Source organism: Furipterus horrens, unplaced genomic scaffold, assembly GCF_987537825.1.
Source record: "Furipterus horrens unplaced genomic scaffold, mFurHor1.1.pri manual_scaffold_5, whole genome shotgun sequence".
NCBI lineage: Eukaryota > Metazoa > Chordata > Mammalia > Chiroptera > Furipteridae > Furipterus > Furipterus horrens.
In genome coordinates, this window is record NW_028327175.1 from 74,795,155 (window position 1) to 74,818,952 (window position 23,798).

The 23,798-nt window shown below is 34.3% G+C and overlaps 1 protein-coding gene across 2 annotated transcripts in view; it reads left to right on the forward strand.

The window, feature by feature from the left end:
- Positions 1 to 23,798, forward strand: part of FER (FER tyrosine kinase) — a 451,604-nt gene that overhangs the window by 89,261 nt on the left and 338,545 nt on the right. For both annotated transcript variants that reach the window (XM_090276547.1, XM_090276548.1), the window contains exons 8-9: positions 8,633 to 8,755; positions 22,345 to 22,534. In XM_090276547.1, coding sequence (XP_090132673.1) covers positions 8,633 to 8,755; positions 22,345 to 22,534 — 313 coding nt within the window. The remainder of the gene's footprint in view (positions 1 to 8,632; positions 8,756 to 22,344; positions 22,535 to 23,798) is intronic.

A 23,798-nucleotide genomic window follows, 5' to 3' on the forward strand; every position in this document is an offset into this window, starting at 1 on the left:
AACTATATATAAATACTAAAATAAATGTAAGGTTTCTACTTCACGGATTTTCACCTATCGCGGGGGTGTCTAGAATGTAATACCCACAATAAGTGAGGGAATACTGTAATAGTAAATGACAAAGTTATTGCATTTACCCATCTAACTAAAAATGTGCCACTCAGCAGTTTATCAAGCTGTTACTAATTATCAACTATATATAAGCATTGCATATATAGGGAAGAGTTAAACTTAATTATTTGTTGGATGGTTTATTTCCTATGTATAGGAAATATTTTTGCTTGGTAGGTCATGACTGTGATGGAGGGCTATTTCTTGGCCTCTGATAATTTCTAGCTCTGGACAGCCGAGAATGTGTACTTCCCACCAAACATGCACTTAGGTTGTATTACCTTCAGGCTTGAACCTGATATTGTTCCCTTTGTTTTGTTATCTGCAGCCTCTCTCCTTTCCCTCCAATAACCTTCCCCCATCAGCTTCTTTTTTTGGATCTCTCTTTGTCAAATACTGGAAGAGATACTATACTTGGCTTTTTATTCACCCATTTATTATGATTATACATGCAAATATTTCTTCTAATGCACCACTATTTAATCGAATAACTATCAAAATAACAAAAAAAGTTGAGTCTATAGACTTTTGAAATAAGAATGTATTTAAATATCTATTACATAGGTTTTGGCATTTTAGAGAAATGAGGCATCCATTTGTGATCTACTGCAAATTTTAAGCAGAATGAATAGTGCTATGACTCACGATATCAGTAGTTTAAGTAAGTTAATGACAGCGAACTAATCCAAATAATATGAACTTTGATATATCTTCCAGAAGAGGAATTTTGATTAACTTTAGTATAATGGTAGAGTTAAGGTTTTATTTAGTTTATTGACACACTTTTCTATTGGGTTGGCCAAAAATTTCGTATGGTATTTTTCTGTAAAATAAAAGACACATTTTTCATTTTTACCAGTGACTTTATTGACTTGGATATTTTGAGTATATTGGCTATCTCCCACATGGTATAACATTGTTCTCAATTAATGTCTTGATTTGATTGCTATCAAATTCAAGTGGTCTGCCTGACCATGTAGCATTGTCCAGCAAGAAATCTCCAGCACAAAACTTCGCAATCCACTTTTGACACGTTTGATCAGTCACAGCACCTTCTCCATATACTGCACAAATCTTTTTTGTGTGTGTTTCAGTTGAGTTTTTACCTTTCTTGAAATAATAAAGCATAATATGCCAAAAATGTTGTTTATCTTCTTCCACATTCAGTTTTAAAATGGCTACACAAAAATTCACCAGTTTTGATGTCTTTTTTTAAATGCATGCTGATATGACAGCTGAGACAATATAATCTAAAATTGTTTTGAAGGAAGTTAAAGACAACTAAGTACTACTAGAGCAATTTTATGGGTAAAAAAGTAAACTTTTTGGCCAATCCAATAGTTTCAAATGAAATCTCCTTATTATAAGTTGTTACTATCCATCAATAGGAAATATATTTGAATTCCAGTCTTGTATTCTAAACTAAAGCCCAAACCTTAGGCCTCATGTTTTCCAATGCATTTAAAAGAATTTAAAGTGATCCTGAATTTAGCTTTTACAGTAGGATGTAAATAAGATATGTTAATTGAACTTTGGCAATTTTCTATGTGGAAAAATGATTCTCTTGGGTTTTGTGGGATATGAGTTAGCAAACTATTACCTGTGGTCTAAAATTCAGTTTGCCACTGATTTTTATGTAGTTTGTGAGTTAAGAATGTAAACAAACAACAACTAAAAAAAGGCAAAAATACAAAATCAAAAGAAGAATTATATGTTGTGACATGTGAAAATTATGTAAATTTTAACATCAGTATATAAGTAAAGTTTTATTGGAACAAATCTTCACTCATTCATTTATTTACCTGTTGTCTATAGGTGATCTCCTGCAATAATGGCAAAGTTGAGCAATTGAAATGGAGACTATGTGTGCATTCTCACTTTACACTGTTACCTGGTACATTACAGATCACAGTGACACAATTATAAACACACACTGTTTTACAACATATTTTATTTACTTTAAATATCAGTGCATGCCTCTTAAGTCAAAAGAAGAAAATGGGTTTTGAATGTCACACTTTTAAGACAGTAGAATATGGATTATTGAATGAGATGGTGAAGCATTGTGTTTATTTTGCAATGACATTGTGGCTGTGCTAAAGTAACGCAATAAATGCTTACATTACCAAATAAACACGCAGCTCAATATTACCAGCTCATAGGAGAGCACTAGTTAGAAAATTTAGAGGATTAAAAATGGAATTCTTCATCATAGCAGTCTTTTTTTAGAAAAATAATATATGCAAATGAGGAGGCAACCAAAATAAGTTTCTGGGTGGCTCATTCATTAGCTGAGCAAGGAAAGCCATTTACCAATGATGAATTAATTAAATAGTGGTTTTTGTTTGTTTGTTTTTGCAGTAACGGAAGAAATACGTCTAGTGAAAATAGACCTGTTTATAACTATTAGTCTTTCAGTGAGATTGTGTTAAAAGAGTTGAGACATTGAGAGCTATATCATTAGTTAATTTTTTTAAAAGGCAAATTATTTCATGTGGTTTTCCCTGACTCTTAATGAGTCAGCAGGTGTGATAAAAATAAAAAAAGTGCTCAGTTGTTGTTTATTTGACAGGTCAGTGCTAAGTTTTAAGTGACTGAAGACTTACTTTGTGAATAGCTTGAGTGGATCAACTACAGATAAGGATGTTTTCAAAGAAGTTAAGAAAATAAACTTTGGTAGAAACTTTTAAGATGTATTACATGATGGTGTTAAAAATATGTGTGGATGAGAAAGAGGCTTAATTGAGCAAATTTATGAATTGTGAAAATGTTGTGTTTCAATCCTATGGTTATTCATCGTATTATTAATCATCCGGTACTACTTTGTAGAAAATATTTGAATTAACCTTATGTTATTGAGTCAGTGATGTCAACAAGACCTTTTGCTCTTGTGGACTTTATCATCACCAATTCCATGAATTTTTGTCAGAAATTGCTATCTTCAATTGCCCTATGACATAGGACTTTGATGACTTAGAAGTGAAATCTTTTCCTGTGGATTTTTTTTTTTTTTTTTGAGTTCAGAGCCCAGATCGAAATATTTCTAAATAATCAGAATTTCTTCATCATATGCATCAGAATTTCTTCATCATACGCAATGGGCAAAACCTAAAGTGTTTCCCTTAAAATCAGGAGCAAGACAGAGATGTCCACTTTTCATTGCTCTTGTTCAGCATAGTCCTGGAAGTCCTAGCCACAGTGATGAGAGAAGAACAACTAAAAGTTATCCAAATTCCAAAGGAGGAATTAAAACTGTTATTATTTGTAGATGACTTAATAGTATACACCAAAAACCCTATACGCTCCACGAAAAAACTACTTGACCTAATAAATGAATTCAGCAGAGTAGCGATATACAAAGTGAATATTCAGAAATAGATGGCATTTTTGTACACTAACAATGAACTATGAGAAAGAGAAAATAAGAAAAGAATCCCACTTACTATAGCTGCAAAAAAAAAAAAAAAAAAAAAAAAGTACCGAGGAATAAATTTAACTGAGGAGGTAAAAGACCTGTCTTCAGAAAACTATAGAACACTGAAGAAAGAAATTAAGGAAGGTACAAATAAATGAAAGCATATACTCTTTTCATGAATTGGAAGAATTAACATAATTAAAAAGTTCATACTAACCAAAGCAATCTATAGATTCATGGCAATTCCTATTAAAGTCTATTAAAGTACACGCAATGGCATATTTCACAGATCAAGAACAAATACTTCAAAAATTTATATGGAACTCAAAAATTCCCCAAAGAGCCTCAGCGCTCTTGAGAAAGAAGAAGAAAGTTGAGGGATCACAATACCTGATGTCAAACTATACTACAAGACCCATGTAATCAAAACAGTCTGGTACTGCCATAAGAATAGACACATAGATCAATGGAACAGAATAAGGAGCTCAGAAATAAACCCGTGTCTTTATAGTCCATTAATATTTGACAAAGAGGGCAGGAGTAAACAATGGAGTAAAAAGTAGCCTCTTCAACAAATGGTGCTGCGAGAACTGGACTGATACATGCAAAAAAAAAAAAAGAAAAGAAACTAGAACACCAACTTATACCATACACCAGAATAAACTCAAAATGAATAAAATACTTAAATACAAGTTGTGATACTGTAAAAGTCCTAATGGAAAACATAGGCGTAAAATTTTAGATTTCCCATGTAGCAATATTTTTGATGATGTATCTCCTAAGACAAGGGGAATAAAGGAAAAAATAAACAAATGGGACTACACCAAATTAAAAAAGCTTCTGCACATCTAAAGAAACCATCAAAATGAGAAGGGAACTGACTGTATTTGCCAGTGATACCTTGGATATATAAAATATATAAAAATTCATACTACTCAACACCAGAAAGACAGAAATTTCAATTAAAAATGGGCCTGAATAGACACTTCTCCAAGGAGGACATACAGAGGGCCCATAGACATATGACAAAATGCTGAACATCATTAGCCATCAGAGATATACAAATTTAAACCACAATGAGATATCACCTCACATCTGTTAGAATGGCTATCATTAATAAATCAACAAACAAGTGCTGCAAGGATGTGGAGAAAAGGGAACTTTACTCCCTGTTGGTGGGAATGCAGACTGGTGCAGCCACTGTGGAAAACTGTGTGGAATTTCCTTAAATGGAACTACCTTTGACCCAGCAATTCCACTGCTGAGAATATAAAAATCCTGAAACACCAATTCAAAAGAACTTATGCACTCCTGTATTCATAGCAGGGCTATATACAATAGTCAATTGTTGGAAATATCCTAAGTGCCCACCAGTAAATGAGTGGGTTAAAAAACTGTGGTATATTTACACAATATTACACAGCAGAAAGAAAGAAGGAATTCCTACCCTTATGCGACAGCATGGATGGAACTAGAGCATATTATGCTAAATGAAATAAGCCAGTTGGTGAAAGACAAATACCATATGATCTCACTTATAAGAGGAATCTAATGAACAAAATAAACTAATGAGCAAACAGGGAACAGATTGACAGCTGCCAGAGGAAATGGGGAGGGATGGTGTAAAGAAGAGGAAGGGATCAGTCAAAGAACATGTATGAATGACCCATAGACATAGACAATAGTGTGGGAGCCAGGGCTGGGTTGGAAGGAGAAGGGCAAAGGGAAAAATTGGGATAACTGTAATAGAACAACAATAAAATATTTGAAAAAAAGAATTTACCTCAACTACTGTTATTGAACACTGAATTCTCAAAGTTTTGGATATTAGCTATGTAGCAAAATTGGTAATTTTTCTATTGAATTCAACCTAAAATTACAAGCGAATACAGTGCTTATATGCAGAACTTATACTGCAGTAAAGGAATTTAGATGGCAACTAATGTTAATTGAATCCCAGTTAATGTCAGGTTGTTTTATTGGGTTGGTTAAAAAGTTCCTTTGTTTTTTTTCGCATAAGATTGCTCTGGTAGCAGTTAGTAGTCTTTAACTTCATTTTAAACAGTTTTGTTAGATTGTCTTTTGACAGCTGTTATATGAGCATGCATTTTAAAAAGCTCATCAAAATTTGTGAATTTTTGTGTAGCTATTTTAATATTGAAGATGGAAGAAAATATGCAATATTTTCGGCATAGTATGCTTTTATTATTTCAAGAAAGGTAAAACAGCTGAAACACACACAAAAAACCCCGATTTGTGCAGTGTATGGAGAAGGTGCTATGACTGACTAGATATGTTAAAAGTGGTTTGCTGAGTTTCTCCATACTATTGACTTTTTGGCCAAATACTGCTTTGCTTTTGGGGCTGTCTTATGCACTTTCAAAGTTTTGTGCTGGAGGTTTTTTGCTGGAAGGTGATCCATTGTTGGGAAGTCCAGTTGTAGTTGATAGTGATCAAATTGAGACATTAATTGAGAACAATAAATTTTATACCACATTGAAGATCGCTGATAAACTCAAAATATCCAAATCAATAAAATTATTGGTGAAGGTGAAAAATGTGTCCTTTATTTTATGGTAAAAACTAAAAAAAAAAAAACTTTTTGGCCAACCCAGTATATACCTATCCATGTTATATTTTTCTGCTCTGGCTGCCACAACAAAATACCACAAACTGGTACATTAAACAACAATTCATTTCTCACAGTTTTGGAGGTTTGAAATTCTAGATTAAGGTGATGGCCAGCTTGGTTCCTGCTTAGACTCCCTTGGTGGCTTGTAGACTGCTGCCTTCTTGTGTACTCACATGGCTTCTTTGTGTGTGTTTGGAGAAAGAGAGAGAGGGAGCATGAGCAGACTCTGGTATCTCTTCTTACAACGTCACTAATCCCATCATGAGGCCTCCACTCTCATGGTGCCATTTGACCCTAATTACCTTCCAATGTCCCCTGTCTAAAAATACCATCACATTGCCCTGACTGGTGTGGCTCAATTGGTTGGAGCATTGTCTCATGATCGAAATGTTGCAGGTTTGATTCAGTCAGGTCACATACCTAGGTTGTGGGTTTGATCCCTGGTCTGGGTGCATATGACCCATGGTTTGGGTGCATACAGGAGGCAACCAATCGAAGCTTTTCTCCTGCATTGATGTTTCTCTCTCTTCTCTCTCTAAAAGCAATGAAAAAAAAAAAAGTCCTCTGGTGAGAATGAAAAAAGAAAATACCATCACGTTGGTAATTAGAGCTTCAGTATAAGAATTTTAAGGGAATACAATTCAACCCATTGCACATATACACATACGTTTAATATAAATGGAACCATGCTATATATATTCTGCATCATTCCTTTTAATTTAAAAATGTGCCTTAGAAGAACCTTGTAAGTGTGCATCTCATTTTAAAGGGACTACATGCCATTCTGTCTCTTATAAATGTATTCAAATTTATTCAGCCCTTCATGTAGTGAACATGTAAATGCCTCCTTTGTTTTAGAAACAGTGTTTCAATGAACATGTTCATATCAAATTTTGTGCACATTGTAAAGTATTTTGGTAAGACAGATTTTTAGATGGTCACAGAATATTTTAATTTGATGTTTGAGAGCCAATTCCACATTGACCTATGAAAAAATTTGTGCCAATTTTGTCACATCAGCAATGTAGGTGTATTTTTATTTTTTCACTACTGAGAACACTGAATATTATTACTCTTTTTCATACTTATCAATTTTGGTCCGTGAAAAAGAACTTACTGTTTATTTAATCTGCAGATATTTAATTGTGGGTCAGTTTGTCAGTATTTCCATGTGCTTAATAATAATTTGAATTTTTTCTTGATGAACTTCCAATTGTGTTCTTTGTCTATTTTCATATTAGGTTGTCTTTTTTCTAAGATTTTCTCTGCATTAAGAGGGCTTTGCTTGTAATTTGCATTGCAAATATTTTTTTCACATTACTTCTGCTTCTGACTTTATCATCTCTTTAACTTTAAATAATTAAAAATTTAAAGATGTGAATTATTTTATGGATTTTTGTATATTTTATGTTTCATGTATTGCTTTGATAAAAATTTTACTGTGCTTTGATAATTTTGTGTGTTTTGTGTTGAAATATTTTTATTCCGGACCAAATGCATTTTATGCAACTATAAGTTATCCGATCTATGAATGCATGTTAATTTTGTGTATTTAATTCTCTTCAGATCTATGTAGAAAATACTGCTAAAGCTTATTACAATATGTGCATATAGCTTACTATCAATTTAAATTGTTATACCACCAAGCCTCACTTTCTTTAATTTAAAATAAGGATAATGGGATCTATCTCATAGATTATTATGATAAATAATATGCAAGTAATACTAGAAACCATTTACTCAATGCCTACTAAGTATCAGTCATCATATATGATTAGTTCATTTGATCCTTGAAAGAGTGCTTTGAAGCAGGTGTCACTGTATCCAAATTGCAAATGAGAAAATGAGCTAAATAACTTGCCCAGGATCTCAGATAAAAAGTGGCAAAACCAGTGTGTAAATATGCGTCTGAAAACAAAAATGATGATCTTTTCAGTAAACACTCTTACTGGGATATGACAGAAATTTAATTTAGTCTTTTTTCTCTATTTGCTGTTTCTTTAAAAAAAAATTATTTATTTATTTTTAGAAAGAGGGGAAGGGAGGGAGAAAGAGAGGGAGAGAAACGTCAATGTGTGGTTGCCTCTCACATGCCCCTAACTGGGGACCTGGCCCACAACCCAGGCATATACCCTGACTGGGAATCAAACTGGTGACCCTTGGTTTGCAGGTGGGCTTGTTTTTGTTTCTCTTTTTCGATCTGATGAATAAGACTCTCTAGAAAAGCACTGTCCAAGAGTACCTACTATGATTATTAAAATGCCCTGTTCTGTACCATCCAATTAGTTAGTCACTAGCTACATGTGTCTATTCAGCCTTTGAAAGGTGGCTAATGCAACTGCAAAGCTGAAATTTTACTTTAAATTAAATTACATGTAGTTACTGTTTGGGGCATCACAACCTTAGATGTATGAATGTTTGTGTGTAAACGTACTTAATGTATGGATTGATAATGAGGAAACTGTCCATTCTAGGTTGAAAACGTTAGCAGAGGAACTTATGCAGACACAGCAAATGCTTTTAAACAAGGAGGAGGCCGTCCTGGAGCTAGAGAAAAGAATTGAAGAATCTTCTAAAACCTGTGAAAAGAAGTCTGAGTGAGTAATATAAAAATAACTTATAGAAATAAAGTTTAATTGTTATAACTTTAAAGAAATACTTGTTATGTGTATTATGGATATAAATATGTGTAAGTCTTGATCCTAAAAATAATCACTTCTCTGCCCTCCCCAGATAACCTTTTTTACATTTTCATATTTCCTCGTAACTATTGCCTTTTTAGTCAAACTTGTTCTAAGAGTGATTGTGCACATTTACTTTATCAACTCCCACTTAGTTCCCAACCCACATATATCTATTTTCTGCCCCATCACTATTGAAATAGGTATCTGTAAGATTGCCAGTGATCTCTATATTACTAAAGTTAGCAACTCTCTCACTTGACCTCCTCACAGTATCTGATGTTGTTGGCTTTATGTTCCTGCTTTTCACTTGGCCTTTGGGACCCAAAATGCCATATCTTATTACTCTTTCTGGCCTCTCCTTTATAAACTTCTTTCCCTCCACTCAGCCCATCTATTTTGGTGTTACACAAGGCATGGCCCTAGGCTGTGTCACTCCCCTACATGACATCCTAAAGATGAGCCACATTTATTACTCTCACTCAGATTTCTCCTCTGAACTACCTGGCCATGCAATCATTTGCCTCCTTGACATGCCTCCTTGGGTGTCTTAGAAGTACCCTAAATTTTCTGTGCCCAGAGCTGAATTACAAATCTCAATCCAACCCAATTCAACCCAACCTAGTTCACTCTTAGTATTCCTTGTTTCAGTGAATGGCAACACCATCTATCATATTATATAACACAGAATATTAAGAGCCTGCTCCTCTCACTTATTCTATGGCCATTATTACTGCTTAGTATTAAATATAATGTTGGAGTCAATGAGCCCTTCAAAGGTGAGAACAGAAATTTGAGTTACTCTATGCATTCCTTTAATCTGAAAAATTTGAGTATTGTATCACTAAAGATCCTACTTGGATTATGAAATTAAAATTTATTAACCATTGCACATATAACATTCAAAAATAAAATTACCTTGTGCTTTATTCTATTTGTGAATAAATCTCTTCACATTTATAGATGACAAAGTAGTTCTACTTTTTACAGTTTGTAAATCCAAACATTGTAAATGACTCCTGTTTTAAAATTTAGTGGATGTAAAGAAAGGCAATAGGATAGCTGACCCTCTCCCAGCATCTGACTGTATATTGTTGGAAGAGGCAATCTTCGAGTGTTATTTTTAATCTAGAAGTTATGGGATTCTTTAATTTTTTCTGATGTTTTATTGACTTAAATCTTTGACTTTGACTTTATCTACAGAATCAGTGTATTCCATGTTTTTTCCACCTATTTATATTTATCAGATGAGAATGGGAATAGAAGAAAGAGGGCTTACATTTAAAGGGTGATGGATATGTGGGAAATAGCATTTCTTGAATTCTTACTCTGTTCCACACATTATACTGGATATGTATATAAATAAGAAATGAGTATTGTCTTTACTTTCTGTATAATTGCTTGTATTTCACCTTTAGGAGAATTTAGATAACTTACAATCACATACTTAATAAGTGGTAGAAAACACATGAGATCCTGACTCCAAAGCTTCTGTCTTTTTTGATTATAACATTTCCTTGATTCTGTGATTTTAATAGTTTCTTAGGAGAAGGGATAAGTATGTCAAGCAGTTCGGGTGGTGAGTCTTGTTTAACCCAAGTTCTGTCAGCCCTTCATTACCATGGAGGTTTTATTGTTAGCTTTAGGAATCATCTTGAAAATGTTAAATATATTTATATAACTAAATAGTCATTATGAACTCTCATTAATTTACACAGTAGGTTTGAAATTTGTCTTTAAAAAATATGTTAAAGTTGTCTGCTAAACAAATAGTCTTCAGGGATTCTGGGAAAATGTTTGAATTTCAATTTCTTAATATCTCTTAAACATTTTCTTTTTTCTGTTTATATGTGTGTATATATCTACATATATTTAAATGCACTTAACTAATTAAAATCAATTTTTATTTAGTTCTAAAGTAGATTTATAATTATTTTTACCTTGTAACATGCTAGCTTCATATGCTATGTTACTTAAAATAATAAAAACAATAAAACAAAACTACATTTCCTCACAAATACTAAAAATATTGTATAAGTTACATAATTACATTCTTAAATTATTTTTAAGTTAACGGAATTATACTGAACTTTTGCTTACCAGGAATACCATTATTGGTTCCATCAAAATATAAGTTAAAACCTATAAATTTTATTTAACGTAACTCTCTAAAGCGTAACAGTGACAAAATAAATTGTATGAGAAATCATTTGATAGTTTAGATTCCTTTAATTGAGTAATACGAAGTGAAAAATGGACTTAAAGAATGATTTTTATGTGACATTAAATTCACACAAAAGCAGAGTTTTAGCTTGTATAAATAATGCAACCTTCAGTTGAAATGTAGCCATTGCATAATTTACCTAAAAAAAAAAACAAGGAATAAATCCAACGACTAGAAATGGTATGATTTTAATACAACACAAAGCATCACTCTAGTACGCATAACTCTACTTGTTACATTTAAAGCATGTTTACTCAAGTGGAAATAATATCAATCCTCACCTGACTTATGATCCTTGACTACTGTGTTAGAAAATAGTTTATGGGAAAATATACCAAGCATATGTCATTTATGACTCAATGACATAAAGAAGTTGAAAATTACTGTTGGTTTTAATGCTTGGTTTGACTTCCGAAAAGTGAAGGATTATTTAATTTTGTATTGTTTTGTACCATTATTACCTAGTACTGAAAAATACTTTATAAAATCATAATTCTTATAGCCATGTAGAATCTTAAGAGAGCATTTGATTCAACCTTGTCTTTCAAGTTATGTGATATCTGCAGCCTCGAAGTTTTAAGAGACATGCAAAATGCCTGTAGTGAAAGTAAGAATATTGTTCTAGTCTGCAAATTCAAGGAACTTTTATTTTTATCTTATAATTTTTACACATATTCCCAAAATGTGCTATGTAAATAGGAAAGTCATTCAACAATATTTATTGCATGTCTGCCAAGTGCTCTGAATACAATGAAAAGTAAGATATATATATGGCCACATGTTTCATGAAGCTTATAGAGTTGTGGAATGGATCAATACAAAACAAGAAATTAACAACTGTAATAATTGCTATGAAACAGTAGTTCAGCTGTAAAAACAGAAGAGCACCTACCTACTTAAGATAGGTGATTTGGGTTCTTCTAGGAAATGGCATCTTAGCTGAGACCTGAAGGACAGAAGATGCTTTCCATTTGGAAAGTAGTCAGAGATAGGGATAAATATTACATGCAAAGGTTGTGATCTTGTCTGTGTTTTAAATTTATTTATGACTTCTTATGCATCTTGTATTATTTAATCATGTATTTACTATCATTTTTTATTACTAAAATATACATATAGCTTGTTTGCTCAATGGTGTTATAGAATATAAAATAATTGTATAATATGTTGTACAGTAACTACAGCAGTACTTTAAAAAATTAACTGAACAAAAGCAAGATTTTTTTAAAGTACATTTTATTGATTATGTTATTACAGTACCCATTTTTTTCCCTTTGCTTCCTTCAGACCAGTACCTCTCTTGCATCTAGCAATCCCACCCCCTCTTAGTTCATGTCCATGGTGTGCATATAAGTTATTTGGCTTCACCCTTTCCTATATTATTCTTAACATCCCCCTGTCTATTTTGTACCAACCGATTATGCTTCTTAATCCCGCATTTCTCTCCCTTCCCCTTCCCAGCCGATAACCCTCCAAATGATCCCCATACCTATGATTCTGTTCCTATTCTGGTTGCTTAGTTGGATTTTGTTTTTATTTTTTAGATTCAGTTGTTGATAGTTGTGAGTTTGTTGTTATTTTAGTGTTCATAGTTTTGACCTTGTTCTTCTTAAATAAGTCCTTTGACATTTCATATAATAATGGCTTGAGGATGATGAATTCTTTTAGCTTCACCTTGTCTGGAAAGCACGTCATCTGCCCTTCCATTCCAAATGACAGCTTTGCTGGATAGAGTAATCTTGGTTATAGGTCCTTACTTTTCATCACATTGAATACTGCTTGCCAGTCCCTTCTTCCCTGCAAAGTGTCTTTCGAGAAATCAGCTGATAATCTTATAGCCACCCCTTTGTAGGCAACTCAATGCTGCTTTTAGGATTCTCTCTTTATGTTTCACCTTTAGCATTTTAATTATGATGTGTCTTGGTGTGGTCCCCTCTGGGTTCAGCTCGCCTGGGACTCTCTGTGCTTCCTGGACTTGTTGTCTATTTCCTTTGCAAAATTTGGGAAGTTTTCCTCTATTTTTTCACGTAAGTTTTCAACTTCTTGCTCTTCCTCTTCTCCTTCTGGCACCCCCATGATTTGGATATTGGCATGTTTAAAGTTGTCCCAGAGGTTCCTAAGCCTCTCCTCATTTTTGTCAATTCTTGCTTCCTCATTTTGCACTTGTTGACTGATTTTTTCTTCCTTATGTTCCAAATCATTGATTTGAACCCTGGTTTCCTTCCCTTCACCATTGGTTTTGTGTGGATTTTTCTTAGTTTCTCTTAGCATAGCCTTCCCTTCTTCTCTTATGAGTTTGCCGTACTCAAGCATATCTGTCAGGCCTGTGAGCATCTTTATCACCAATGTTTGGAATTCTACTTCTGTTAGGTTGTCTATCTCCTCATCCGTTAGGTTGGCTATCTCCTCATCGCTTAGTTCTCCCACTGGAACCTTGATGTGTTCCATCTTTTGGGCCATACTTCTCTGTCTCCTCATCTTGACAGGCTCCTGTGTTTGTTTGTCTCTGTATCTTAGGTAGAGCTGTTGCTCCTGTTACATTGTAAGGGGCAGAGCCTTAGGTATTCATTAGTACAGGGGACCTGTTTTACCACGTTGTGGTGCTGTATGTGGGGGAGGGGTCTGAGAAGGAACAATGCCACTTGCCCAGCACTTGCCCCTTCTCTAGACACCTTTCCCACTTCTTTATGGGACTGGCACCTCTCTAGCTCTTGCCCTGGCCTTCCTTCACAGAGTGGGTGGGTCTGTGGATGTTCTAGGACTGTGGGGCCCTTTAAACAAGTGGACTCTGCTGAGAGATCGGCAATTTCTGCCTTCAACCCAACTCCCACTGGTCTGCACAGTCAGAAGCAATGAGGTTTGATTTTCCCTGGTGCTGGGACTGTGAGCTACGTGGTCTGGTGAGGAGCTGGGAACACTCCCGAGGTGTCCCTCCTGACTTTTTAAAATGTGTAACTGTTTTTCACCGGCCTGTTGCTTCCGCCGCTGTTGCCACCACCGTACCACATCCTCTCTGCCCTGGCTCTGCCCCTCCTACCTGTCTGGATGAGTATTTCTTCTTTATAGCTTTGTTTTTTGCATTTCCATGCAGTTCGACTTTCTGGAACTTCTGGTTGTTTCTAGTTTTGAGGTAGTTGTATTCCTTCTTAGTTGTGGAGGGAGATGCAGTGTGTCTGTCTATGCCTTCATCTTGGCCGAAAGTAGCAAGATATTAATGTATGTGAAATTGTCATTATATTTAGAGCTTAATGGGATTAATTGGAAGAAGTCAGTGTTGCTCTTTGATTTCATTATGACATGTGGATTAAAGAATATTAATACCATAGCCATACAATAGGGTATATGCTTCCCTTGCTAGTCTCATTGTTTTAAAAAGCCACTAAACTAAAAACCAGGAAATTTATATTTTAACCTAGTTCTTGGTATTAGGATAGTGTCTCAGAATCCAATGTGGCACAATACAATAGATACTTAGAAATTCTGAAGGAGAATAAGAAAGGCCTACCCCTAAAACAGATTATATAGGAATCCAAGACATACGAGATGATAAAAGCCTCACCTTACCAGAGGAAGCATGATGGAAGCAAGCTATTTTAAATTAAATTAAAAAATTTTAGATAATTGTAGATAGCAATGTAAGTATAATACATGACTTAATACAGAGAGGTCCCATGTACCCTATATTTACTTTGCCTCAATGGTAGCATTTTGAAAAAGTATAATTTAATATTATAATTGCAGATATTGACTTTGATTACAGTCATGACTTGGAACATTTCCATCACTACAAGGATTCCTTCATGTTGTACTTTTATAGCTACACTGCTTCCCATCTTTCACCCAGTTCTTTACCCCCAATAACCTTTAATATATTCTCCATTTTTACAATTTTGTCTTTTCAAGACTGTTATATAAGTGAAATCTCACTGTATGTACCCTTTTGAGATTAGCTTTTTAAAGTCATCATAATTCTCTGGAGATTAATCCAGATACTTTCATTCCTTTTAACTGTTAAATACAATAATATTCCATGGTATAGGAGTTAGTTTTCTATGGCCGCCATAACGAAGTACCACAAACTGAATGGCTTAAAAACATAAATTTACTGTCTCATAGTTTTGGAGGCCAGAAGTCTGAAATAAAGTATCAGCAGGCTGGTTTCTGAGGAAGAATCTCTTCCACGCATCTCTTCTAACTTCTGCTGTTGGCTGCCAATCCTGAGCATTCCTTGATTCATAGAAGCATCACTAGATTTTATCTCCATCTTCATATGGTATCCTGCCTGTCTCTTCTCCATATCCAGATCTTCCTTCTCTTACAAGGACATTTCTTATAAGAATTAAGGGCCAGTGGACTCCGGTATGACCTCCTCTTAACTAACTATATCTGCAACAACTCATTTCCAATGAAGGTTGTATTCTGAGGTTTTTAAGGTTAGGATTTGAACATATGTTCATCCCATAAAAGTATAGATATATCGTTCTTTGTCTAATCATTCATTCTTTGAAGGGCATCTGATTTGTTTCCAGTTTTTGGCTATTACAAATAAAGATGTTGCAAACATTCATGTATGGGTTTTTGTGTGAACAAAAGTTTTAACTTCTCTGGGCTAAGTACCCAGAAGTGCAGTTGTTAGTTGTATGGAAATTGCATGTGTAGTTTCAAATAATGATTGTACTATTGATACATTTCTATTAGCAGTGAGTGAATGATCAATGTCTCATCCTCGCTAGCTTTTAAAAAAAATTGACCCATTATAATCTGCGTGTAATTTTTTAAAAAAATTAAGACTTTATTTTTTAGAGCAGTTTAAGTTTCATAGCAAAATTGAGGGGAAGATGCAGAGATTTCCCGTACATTCTTGACTCCACACATGCATAGCCTCTCCCAATATCAACATCCCTCACCAGCTGATGAGCCTATAGTAACATAATTTTCAAGCAAGATTCATTGTTTACATTAGGTACACACTTGGTGGTGTTTATTCTGTGGGTTTGAACAAGTGTGTAATGACATTTATCTGTTGTTATGATGTAATGCAGGATTTTTTTGCTAAAAATACTTTATCCTACATATATTTAACCTTCCCCCCCACCCCCAACTGCTGGAAACTACTGATCTTTTTACTGTCTATATAGTTTTGGCTTTTCCAGAATGTCACATAGAATCATACATTATATAGCCATTTTGGATTGACTTTTTTCACTTAGTAATATGCATTTAAGTTTCATTTATGTTGTTTCATGGCTTGGTAGCTCATTTCTTTTGAGTCCTGAACAACATTTTATTATTTGCATGTACCACAGTTTATCCATTCACCTACTAGAGGACATCTTGTTTGCTTCCAAGTTTTGTCAGTTATGAATAAAGCAGCTATAAAAATCTGTGTGCGGGCTTTTGTGTGGACATAAGTTTTCAACTTCTTTGGTTAAATACTAAGGAGTGTGATTGCTAGATTCTATGGCAAGAGAATGTCTAGTTTTATAAGAAACTGACAAACTGTTTTCCAAAGTGGCTGAGTCATTTTGTATTCCCACCAGCAATGAATGAGTGTCCCTGTTGCTCCACATCTCACCAGAATTTGGTTTTGTCAATGTTCTGGAGTTCAGTCATTCTTATAAGTGTGTATTGGTATCTCATTGTTGCTTTAATTTGAATTTCCCTGATGACATGATGTGCAGCATCTTTTCATGTGCTTAGTTGCCACCTGTCTGTTTTCCTTGGTCAGGTGTCTGTTAAGGTCTTCAGACAATATTTTGAGCATTTCTTTTTTAAAACATTGTTAAAAGATTTTATTTATTTACTTTTGGAGAGGGGAAAAGGGAGGGAGAGAAACATTGATGTGTGAGAAATACATAGATCGGTTGCCTCTCACATACCCTCAACCAGGGACCTGGCCTGGAACCCAGGCATGTGCCCTGACTGGGAATTGAACTGGCAATCTTTAGATGTAAAGGTTGTTACTCAATCCAATGACCCACACTAGCCCTGGCCGGCCCATTTTTAAACTGGGTTGTTTTCTATTGTTGACATTTAGTTTGTGTATATTTTAGATTATAGTCCTTTTATCAGATGTGTCTTTTGCAAATCTTTTTCCTCTTATGGCTTCTCTTCTCATTGTCTTGATATTGTTTTACAGAGCAGAATTTTTTAATCTTGATAAAGTCCAGGTTATCAATTATTTCTTTCATGAATTGTGCCTTCTTGTATCAAGAAAATCATCACCATATGCAAGGTCATATGGATTTTCTCCTATGTTATCCTCTAGGCATTTTATTGTTTTTATGTTTTACCTTTAGGTCTGTGATCCACATGAATTAATTTTTGTGAATTGTGTAATGTCTGTGTCTAGGTTCATTTTTTTTTTTTTTTTTTTTTTTTGTATATGGATGCCCAATTGTTCCAGCACCATTGTTGTTTGAAAATGTATCTTTTTTCCCTCGTTTTGATCATTTTGGAAGATCTTGTTTATATTCAGGGTAAAATAAAGGTGAAATAATGATAATACTTAGAGATTGTAAACACCACGAGAAGTTGTTTAAAAATAGAGCTCTTTTCCTAAACTATAACATATGTAAAAATCTTCTAAAAGTATTTTTCCTTTATTTTTATTGTTGACACTATTACAGATGTCCCTATTACCCCCGTTTTCCCACCTCCACCCAACCTCCCTCGCTTTCCTCTGGCCATCGTATAATCTTTATTTTTTATTTTTAAATTTACTTTTGTTTTTCTATTACAGCTGTCCCACTTTTTCCCCCATTGCTCCCCCACACCCCACCCACTCCTTCTCTCATAGTCAATCCCCACACTGTTGTTCATGTCCATGGGTCATTTATACTAGTTCCTTGTAATCTTTTTTTTTTTTTTAATTTGAACTCCCTGTAATGATTTAATATTGTCCTTTATTTGTTTTGTATTTAATTATGCTGAAACAAATTTATTATTTATTTAACTCACAGTTATTTTTCTTTCTGGTTGAATAATGCTTCTGACTCAATTTTCTTCTCAAATATATACTTTTAGTTGTTACTGGCCACTGCCCAACCATAAAAACCCTTCCAGTCCAGTTCAGTCATTTCAATGAACCAAAAATGGGTATGATTTTGATTAGGGTTTATATTAGTTTCCTCTTGCTGCTGTAACAAACTGCCACAAACTTGGTAACTTAAAACATGAATTTGGATGGGGGGGACTGGAAAGAGGGGGTCACTGGGTGGAGAGGAACAAAGGGAAAAGATATTGGGACAATTGTAACAGCATAATCAATAAAGCATATTTTTACAAAAAAAGGCTTCCAGCACTCCTGTGACTTTAAATACATCTCAAGCTTTAAACTACATATTTCAAATTTTACTTGGTTAGATGCACCATCTGATTTTTGACCATTGTTAACAAACTCGGTCCCCTATAGTTCTTCCTTTATCATTCCTGTTTTCTCAGAACTATACTGAACCTTGAAGTAAACCCTCATATGGGCATGCTTCTATTTATGTAAAATAAAAGCTCTGTTATACATCATATTATTGACCCTCAAATTTCTACTAACTAGCTCTTCTGCATGTCTGTGTAAGAAAAATTGATACTCTTGGTAACTTTGAAGCATGCCATTATGATTTCTGAGATTGACTTAGCTGCAGTGCTTTTATTGTGTTCTTAAATCTTTGGACATTGATAACCGAGATGGTACATTAGAGAACTTTAAGGTTCTAACTGCTCAAGAAAGGAAATTAATATCCAGGTGACTACTGTATGTCAAATAAATGATTAAGTACTCTATTTAAATTGTTCCAAGAGAAACCCTGAGCACTTATTTTGGGGGAACTTTTTTCCATCCCCAGTCACATCCCCATTAACCTTGTGGTCTGATGTACTCAGACCTATTGCAGTAGTAACTGAGTGTTCCTCAGGAAAAACTGCTCTGGGGACTTCAAAGATGAGAAACATGAGACACAAACTGGGACCTAGGTCTTCTAGGCTCATCTGAGTGCTCTTCCCACTACAGCAGGCTGGTTTTAAGGAATGAGATTCGCTTTCATAAGCTTCCAAGTCTAAAATAATGCTTTAAGGCAGCTTCAATTAAAAGCTGTTTTTGGCTGCTTCTTGATGGTAGCAGATTGCCACTCCCAGAGTCAAAAACGACTAGAACACAAGACTTAAAAACCAAGCCATTTAATTGTGTCTTTGAAGGTAAATAAAACATGGAGATGGATCCCAAGTCCTGAGAATGCCAGAGCTACAAGTCCAAAAGTCCGGTAGTGCAGTCTTCCCAGTGGAGCTCAGAAGGGTCGGAACTCAGTGTTCGAGGCAGAGCACTTTTGGAACCCATGCATTCCACTTAGTAATACTGCAAACTGCCAGAAACAGACCCCAAGAGTCTTTCAGATGGGGAAGACTCAACTCCTGGTTTTACAGATAAAAGAAGAGTATCAAAATATTGTTTATTCCTCTTCACTTTTGTCACACAGTCTGAAGTCTGAGCTGTCATATCCCCAACTCGCGACGGCCTTAGCTGCAGTTTAGGTACAAGATCAGTCCCTCTCTCTATTCACTTCCATGTAATGCCACAGCAAGAGAGACCTGAGGCAGAGAGTTCTCATCAGTACAGCTTTTTAACAAAGAACTTAAAAGAACCCTCTGGCAACATACAAGTTAGTTTATATAATTTTAATTTACAAATTAAAAAGCTACATGTTTAAAAAAAACACATGAATTTATTCTTTTACTTTTCTGGAGAACAGAAGTCAGAAATGAGTCTTAAGGCCTAAAACCAAGCTGTTGATTTCTTCTGATGGCTTTTGGGAAGAAGATCCTTCTTTGCTTTTCCCAGCTTCTAGAGGTTGTCCTCATTTCTTGGTTATTGGCCCTTCATCACATTTCCATTTCTCCTTATTTTTATTGTCACATTGCCTTTTCTGTTACCCCTCTGGCTCCTCTCTTATCAGATGCTCATTACTATATTAATAGGGGTCACCTGGATAATCCAGGATACTCTTCCATCTCAACCTTCTCAGCTTCGTCATGTCTGGAAACTCCCCTTTGTCATATAAAGTGACAGGTTCTAAGCATGAGGACCTGGTCAACTTAAGGGGACCATTATTCAGCCAGCCTGACATAGAGTTTAATATATAATACAATAAATGTTTTTTATTTCCATAAGTAGATTTTTAAAAAATTTGTTAGAGTATGTATTCAGTTAATATTTACTTTTTATTTTTTTTGCAATTATAGTGCTTTATTTGTCATTTCATTCTTTAAATTTTATTTTATTTATTTTTTGCATTTTTTCCCATTTGTCTTTATGAAATTTCTTTGCAAAAGACTACTGGTAACAGTAATTCTTTTAGAATGTTATTATTTTCATGTATACTTTCCTATTGATTTTGTCCACATCTGTGAAATCATTCATCTTTCTTTTTTTGGACTGATCTTGCAGATGTACATGAAAATACATCTTTACCATTTTACCTTACACATTTTAAATTGTACTTTATACTGTTGTCATTGTTGTGAATCTTGTGGTAGCTAGGAAATGCAAAGAAGAAACTGTCAGAGAGCTTTACATTCATATGAACGTAATTTTTTTCCAGAACCTGGTCCTTAAGAATTTATGCTCACAAAAGTGATTGTTTTAAAAATAACTTTTTCTTCAGAGATTCACCAAGAAATAAAAAAATTATAACGAATTTATTATGTGAAAGGAGATATCATTAAATAAGTAAACCAGCATGAATTTGTCAGAAAATTTGTGTGGATCTAGAACTCAGGTCATGGACGATTGAATGAAGATGATATAAATAATAATTTCCATTTTCTGAAATTTTAAAATGTATTTTGTTGATGATTTTTCAAATATTATTTTATTGAATTCTCAGAACGACCCTGACAATAAGTTAGCTATTATTATCATAAATTTTTCCAATGATAAAACCAAAGATGAGAAAAGCAAAGGGATGAAGTCATGAAGTTGGATCTGCTTAAATTCACTATAATTACATTGTTTTTACTATGTCATGATGATTTTACTAGGGAGGTATTCGTGAGCTCTGACAATATGGTATATACCTCTTCATTACTTCTGTTACTGAATCTGCTGTTTAGAGTGATTTCTGTTTTGAACATTGCTTGATCTTTTATACAAATAATCTTAATCACTAGTTCTTTCCAACATTTCACTCAATTCTGTACCTTTCTGTTAAGATACTCTCTGGAAACCTGTTGTAATATAATTGAGGAGATTTAAGCTCTCTATAAAAGCATCCACTGAGGTTGCGTCCTACTCATTTTGATTGGAATTGAGTTTCAAAGTATTAATCAGCATCATATTTATAAGTAAATCTCTTAGTGTAGGTTCCTTTGCCTATGATTATTTACTCAGTTTGTTGATCCTTTTATGTTCCACTTTAAGAAGGTACCGTTCTGACCTTATTCTTCAACTTTGAAGCTTTCTCAATTATTGATGCTCTGTCTCTTACGTATAACTTACTCTGGTAGTGCAGGGCACAGTTCTTTAAGGTATTAACATACTATGTATGACAGCGTTTCCAGAGGTATTCCCCATCACAGCTACCTTTGTGATGGTGGTGGTTGTTGTTGCTTAAATGCGGTCGGATTAGTTTGAAATTTCCACTAAGGGTAGCCTCCAAGGGGTAAAAAGTCACAACAAGGCAACATGTGGACTATGTAGTTCTCTAAAGGAAGGGTTGGGAAGTCTTTTGTCTTTATAGTGGTGACATTGGAAAGATTTGGGGGACTTATGCTTATTCCCTTAATCACAGCTTAGCCCTCAGTCTTAGAACAGCTTCCCCCAATTCAAAACACACACCCCTCACAATATACAAAGAGCTTGGTCCCGGGCTGTCAACTTGATTTAATTTTACTCTGCGCACAGATTTGACTCTAGCTATATTCCATTTGAGATATGAAATAAATTTAAGATTCTGCTTCAGTCATGTTAATTCATTTTAGGCTCTATGCTTCTGGACTTAAGTGTCTATACTCTTTGAGGTAGATGGTTTAGCTATGAAATAAAATGAATGCCATAGATCATAATATATTTGAAAGCATCTTGAATTTGGTTTTTGCTTCCAAACATTTTCTTTCATTTTGTTAATGCTTGCATTTAATAACTACTGTGAGGATTCAAAATCTGTTTAGTTTTCTAATTCTTCTGATTCTGTAGGACTCATAAAGATGAAAACAGAAGCATATTTTTGGGTTTCTTTAAAGTCTATTTCTTAAAAAAGTCAAAATAATTAATTTTTAATGTGTTCTTTTTTAGTATTGTGCTTCTGATAAGCCAAAAACAGACACTTGAAGAGCTGAAACAGTCAGTGCAGCAGCTGAGGTGCACAGAGGCAAAGTTTACAGCACAGAAACAATTACTAGAGCAAAAAGTGCAAGAAAATGATGGAAAAGAGCCACCTCCGGTAATAAATTATGAAGAAGATGCACGATCAGTTACATCTATGGTAAGCCAAAGAGTAATTGAACAAGAAGCCTGAAAGAGTAGTATATAGGTAATAAGTGAATACAAAAGTTGATTCTGGTTTACTATAACAAATTATTACTCTTGTTAATATGCAGGTCCTATTAAACTTGTTTGTAAATGCAAGATAGACTTGTCAGTCACCTTCAGGTCACTTGGAGAGCACTTTCAGGAATCATCTGTAGAGTTAGAGGAAAAAGCTCTTCTCTTGTCTTCAAAAATGAAAACAAAGACTGCAATTGTTTTTATTCCTGGGAGACAGCAGGAAGGTAGGGTATTATTCTTAAGATAGAATATAAATAAGGAGAAAGCAATTTATTATTAATTTTTTCTTCTTAAGAATAGTAGAATCTTATTTATCTGTGTTTTCACAATAAGATTTTTTTCTTACAAATATCTAAACTACAATAAACACGTTTAAATCCACCAACTAGAAATTAAACTTATTTTATATTATTTTATTAACTGTTTAAGAATGCCTAGTACAAAAATACTTTCCCTTTCTCCCTTTCTTCCTTCTTTCCTTTCTTCCTTTCATCTTATGTTGGTGGTTCTCACCAAGGAGCAATTTTATTCCCCCTACCCCGGAGACATCTGGTAATCTTTCAAAACATTTTTGATTTTCATAGTTAGTAATTGCTATTGTTATCTAGTGGATAGATTCCGGTGATGCTGCTAAACATCCTACAATGCACAGGACAGCCCCTCCCTTCAAACACCCAACAAAAAACTAACCCAAAATGTCAGCAGTGCCAAGGATGAAAAAACCTGAGCTATATCCTTGGCTTTTTCTGTGGGTAGCTGAATTTAGTCTATATCAAGAACTATCATAGTAATTATAGTTAGTATTTAATAATTTTTAGTTTATGTGATTCTGAATAGTGTAGTTTGAATGTTTAACAGATTCAATGTCTGATAGGCAAAAAGGGGCTACGTTTGAACATGTGATAAATGTGAAAATGAGTAGGAAATATTTAAAATATTATGATTATTGTTATTTTTGTTATTAACTGAGCCATGCTAATCTCCACATTATATTGTGAATTATTAGTTAATAATTCTTTGCTCTCCTTTACTGTCCTGTCAGGTAAAAAGGACCCTTCTAGATTTCCATTCTTGCTTTAGGATTCTTGATAACTATCTGGCATATGCATTCTTTCAGAGAAACTTCTGAAGTTTTTTCTTTTACTTGGTTTTTGAAAACCTTAGCTAGTAAGGTTGAGTGTGGTTTATAATACTTCCTTGTC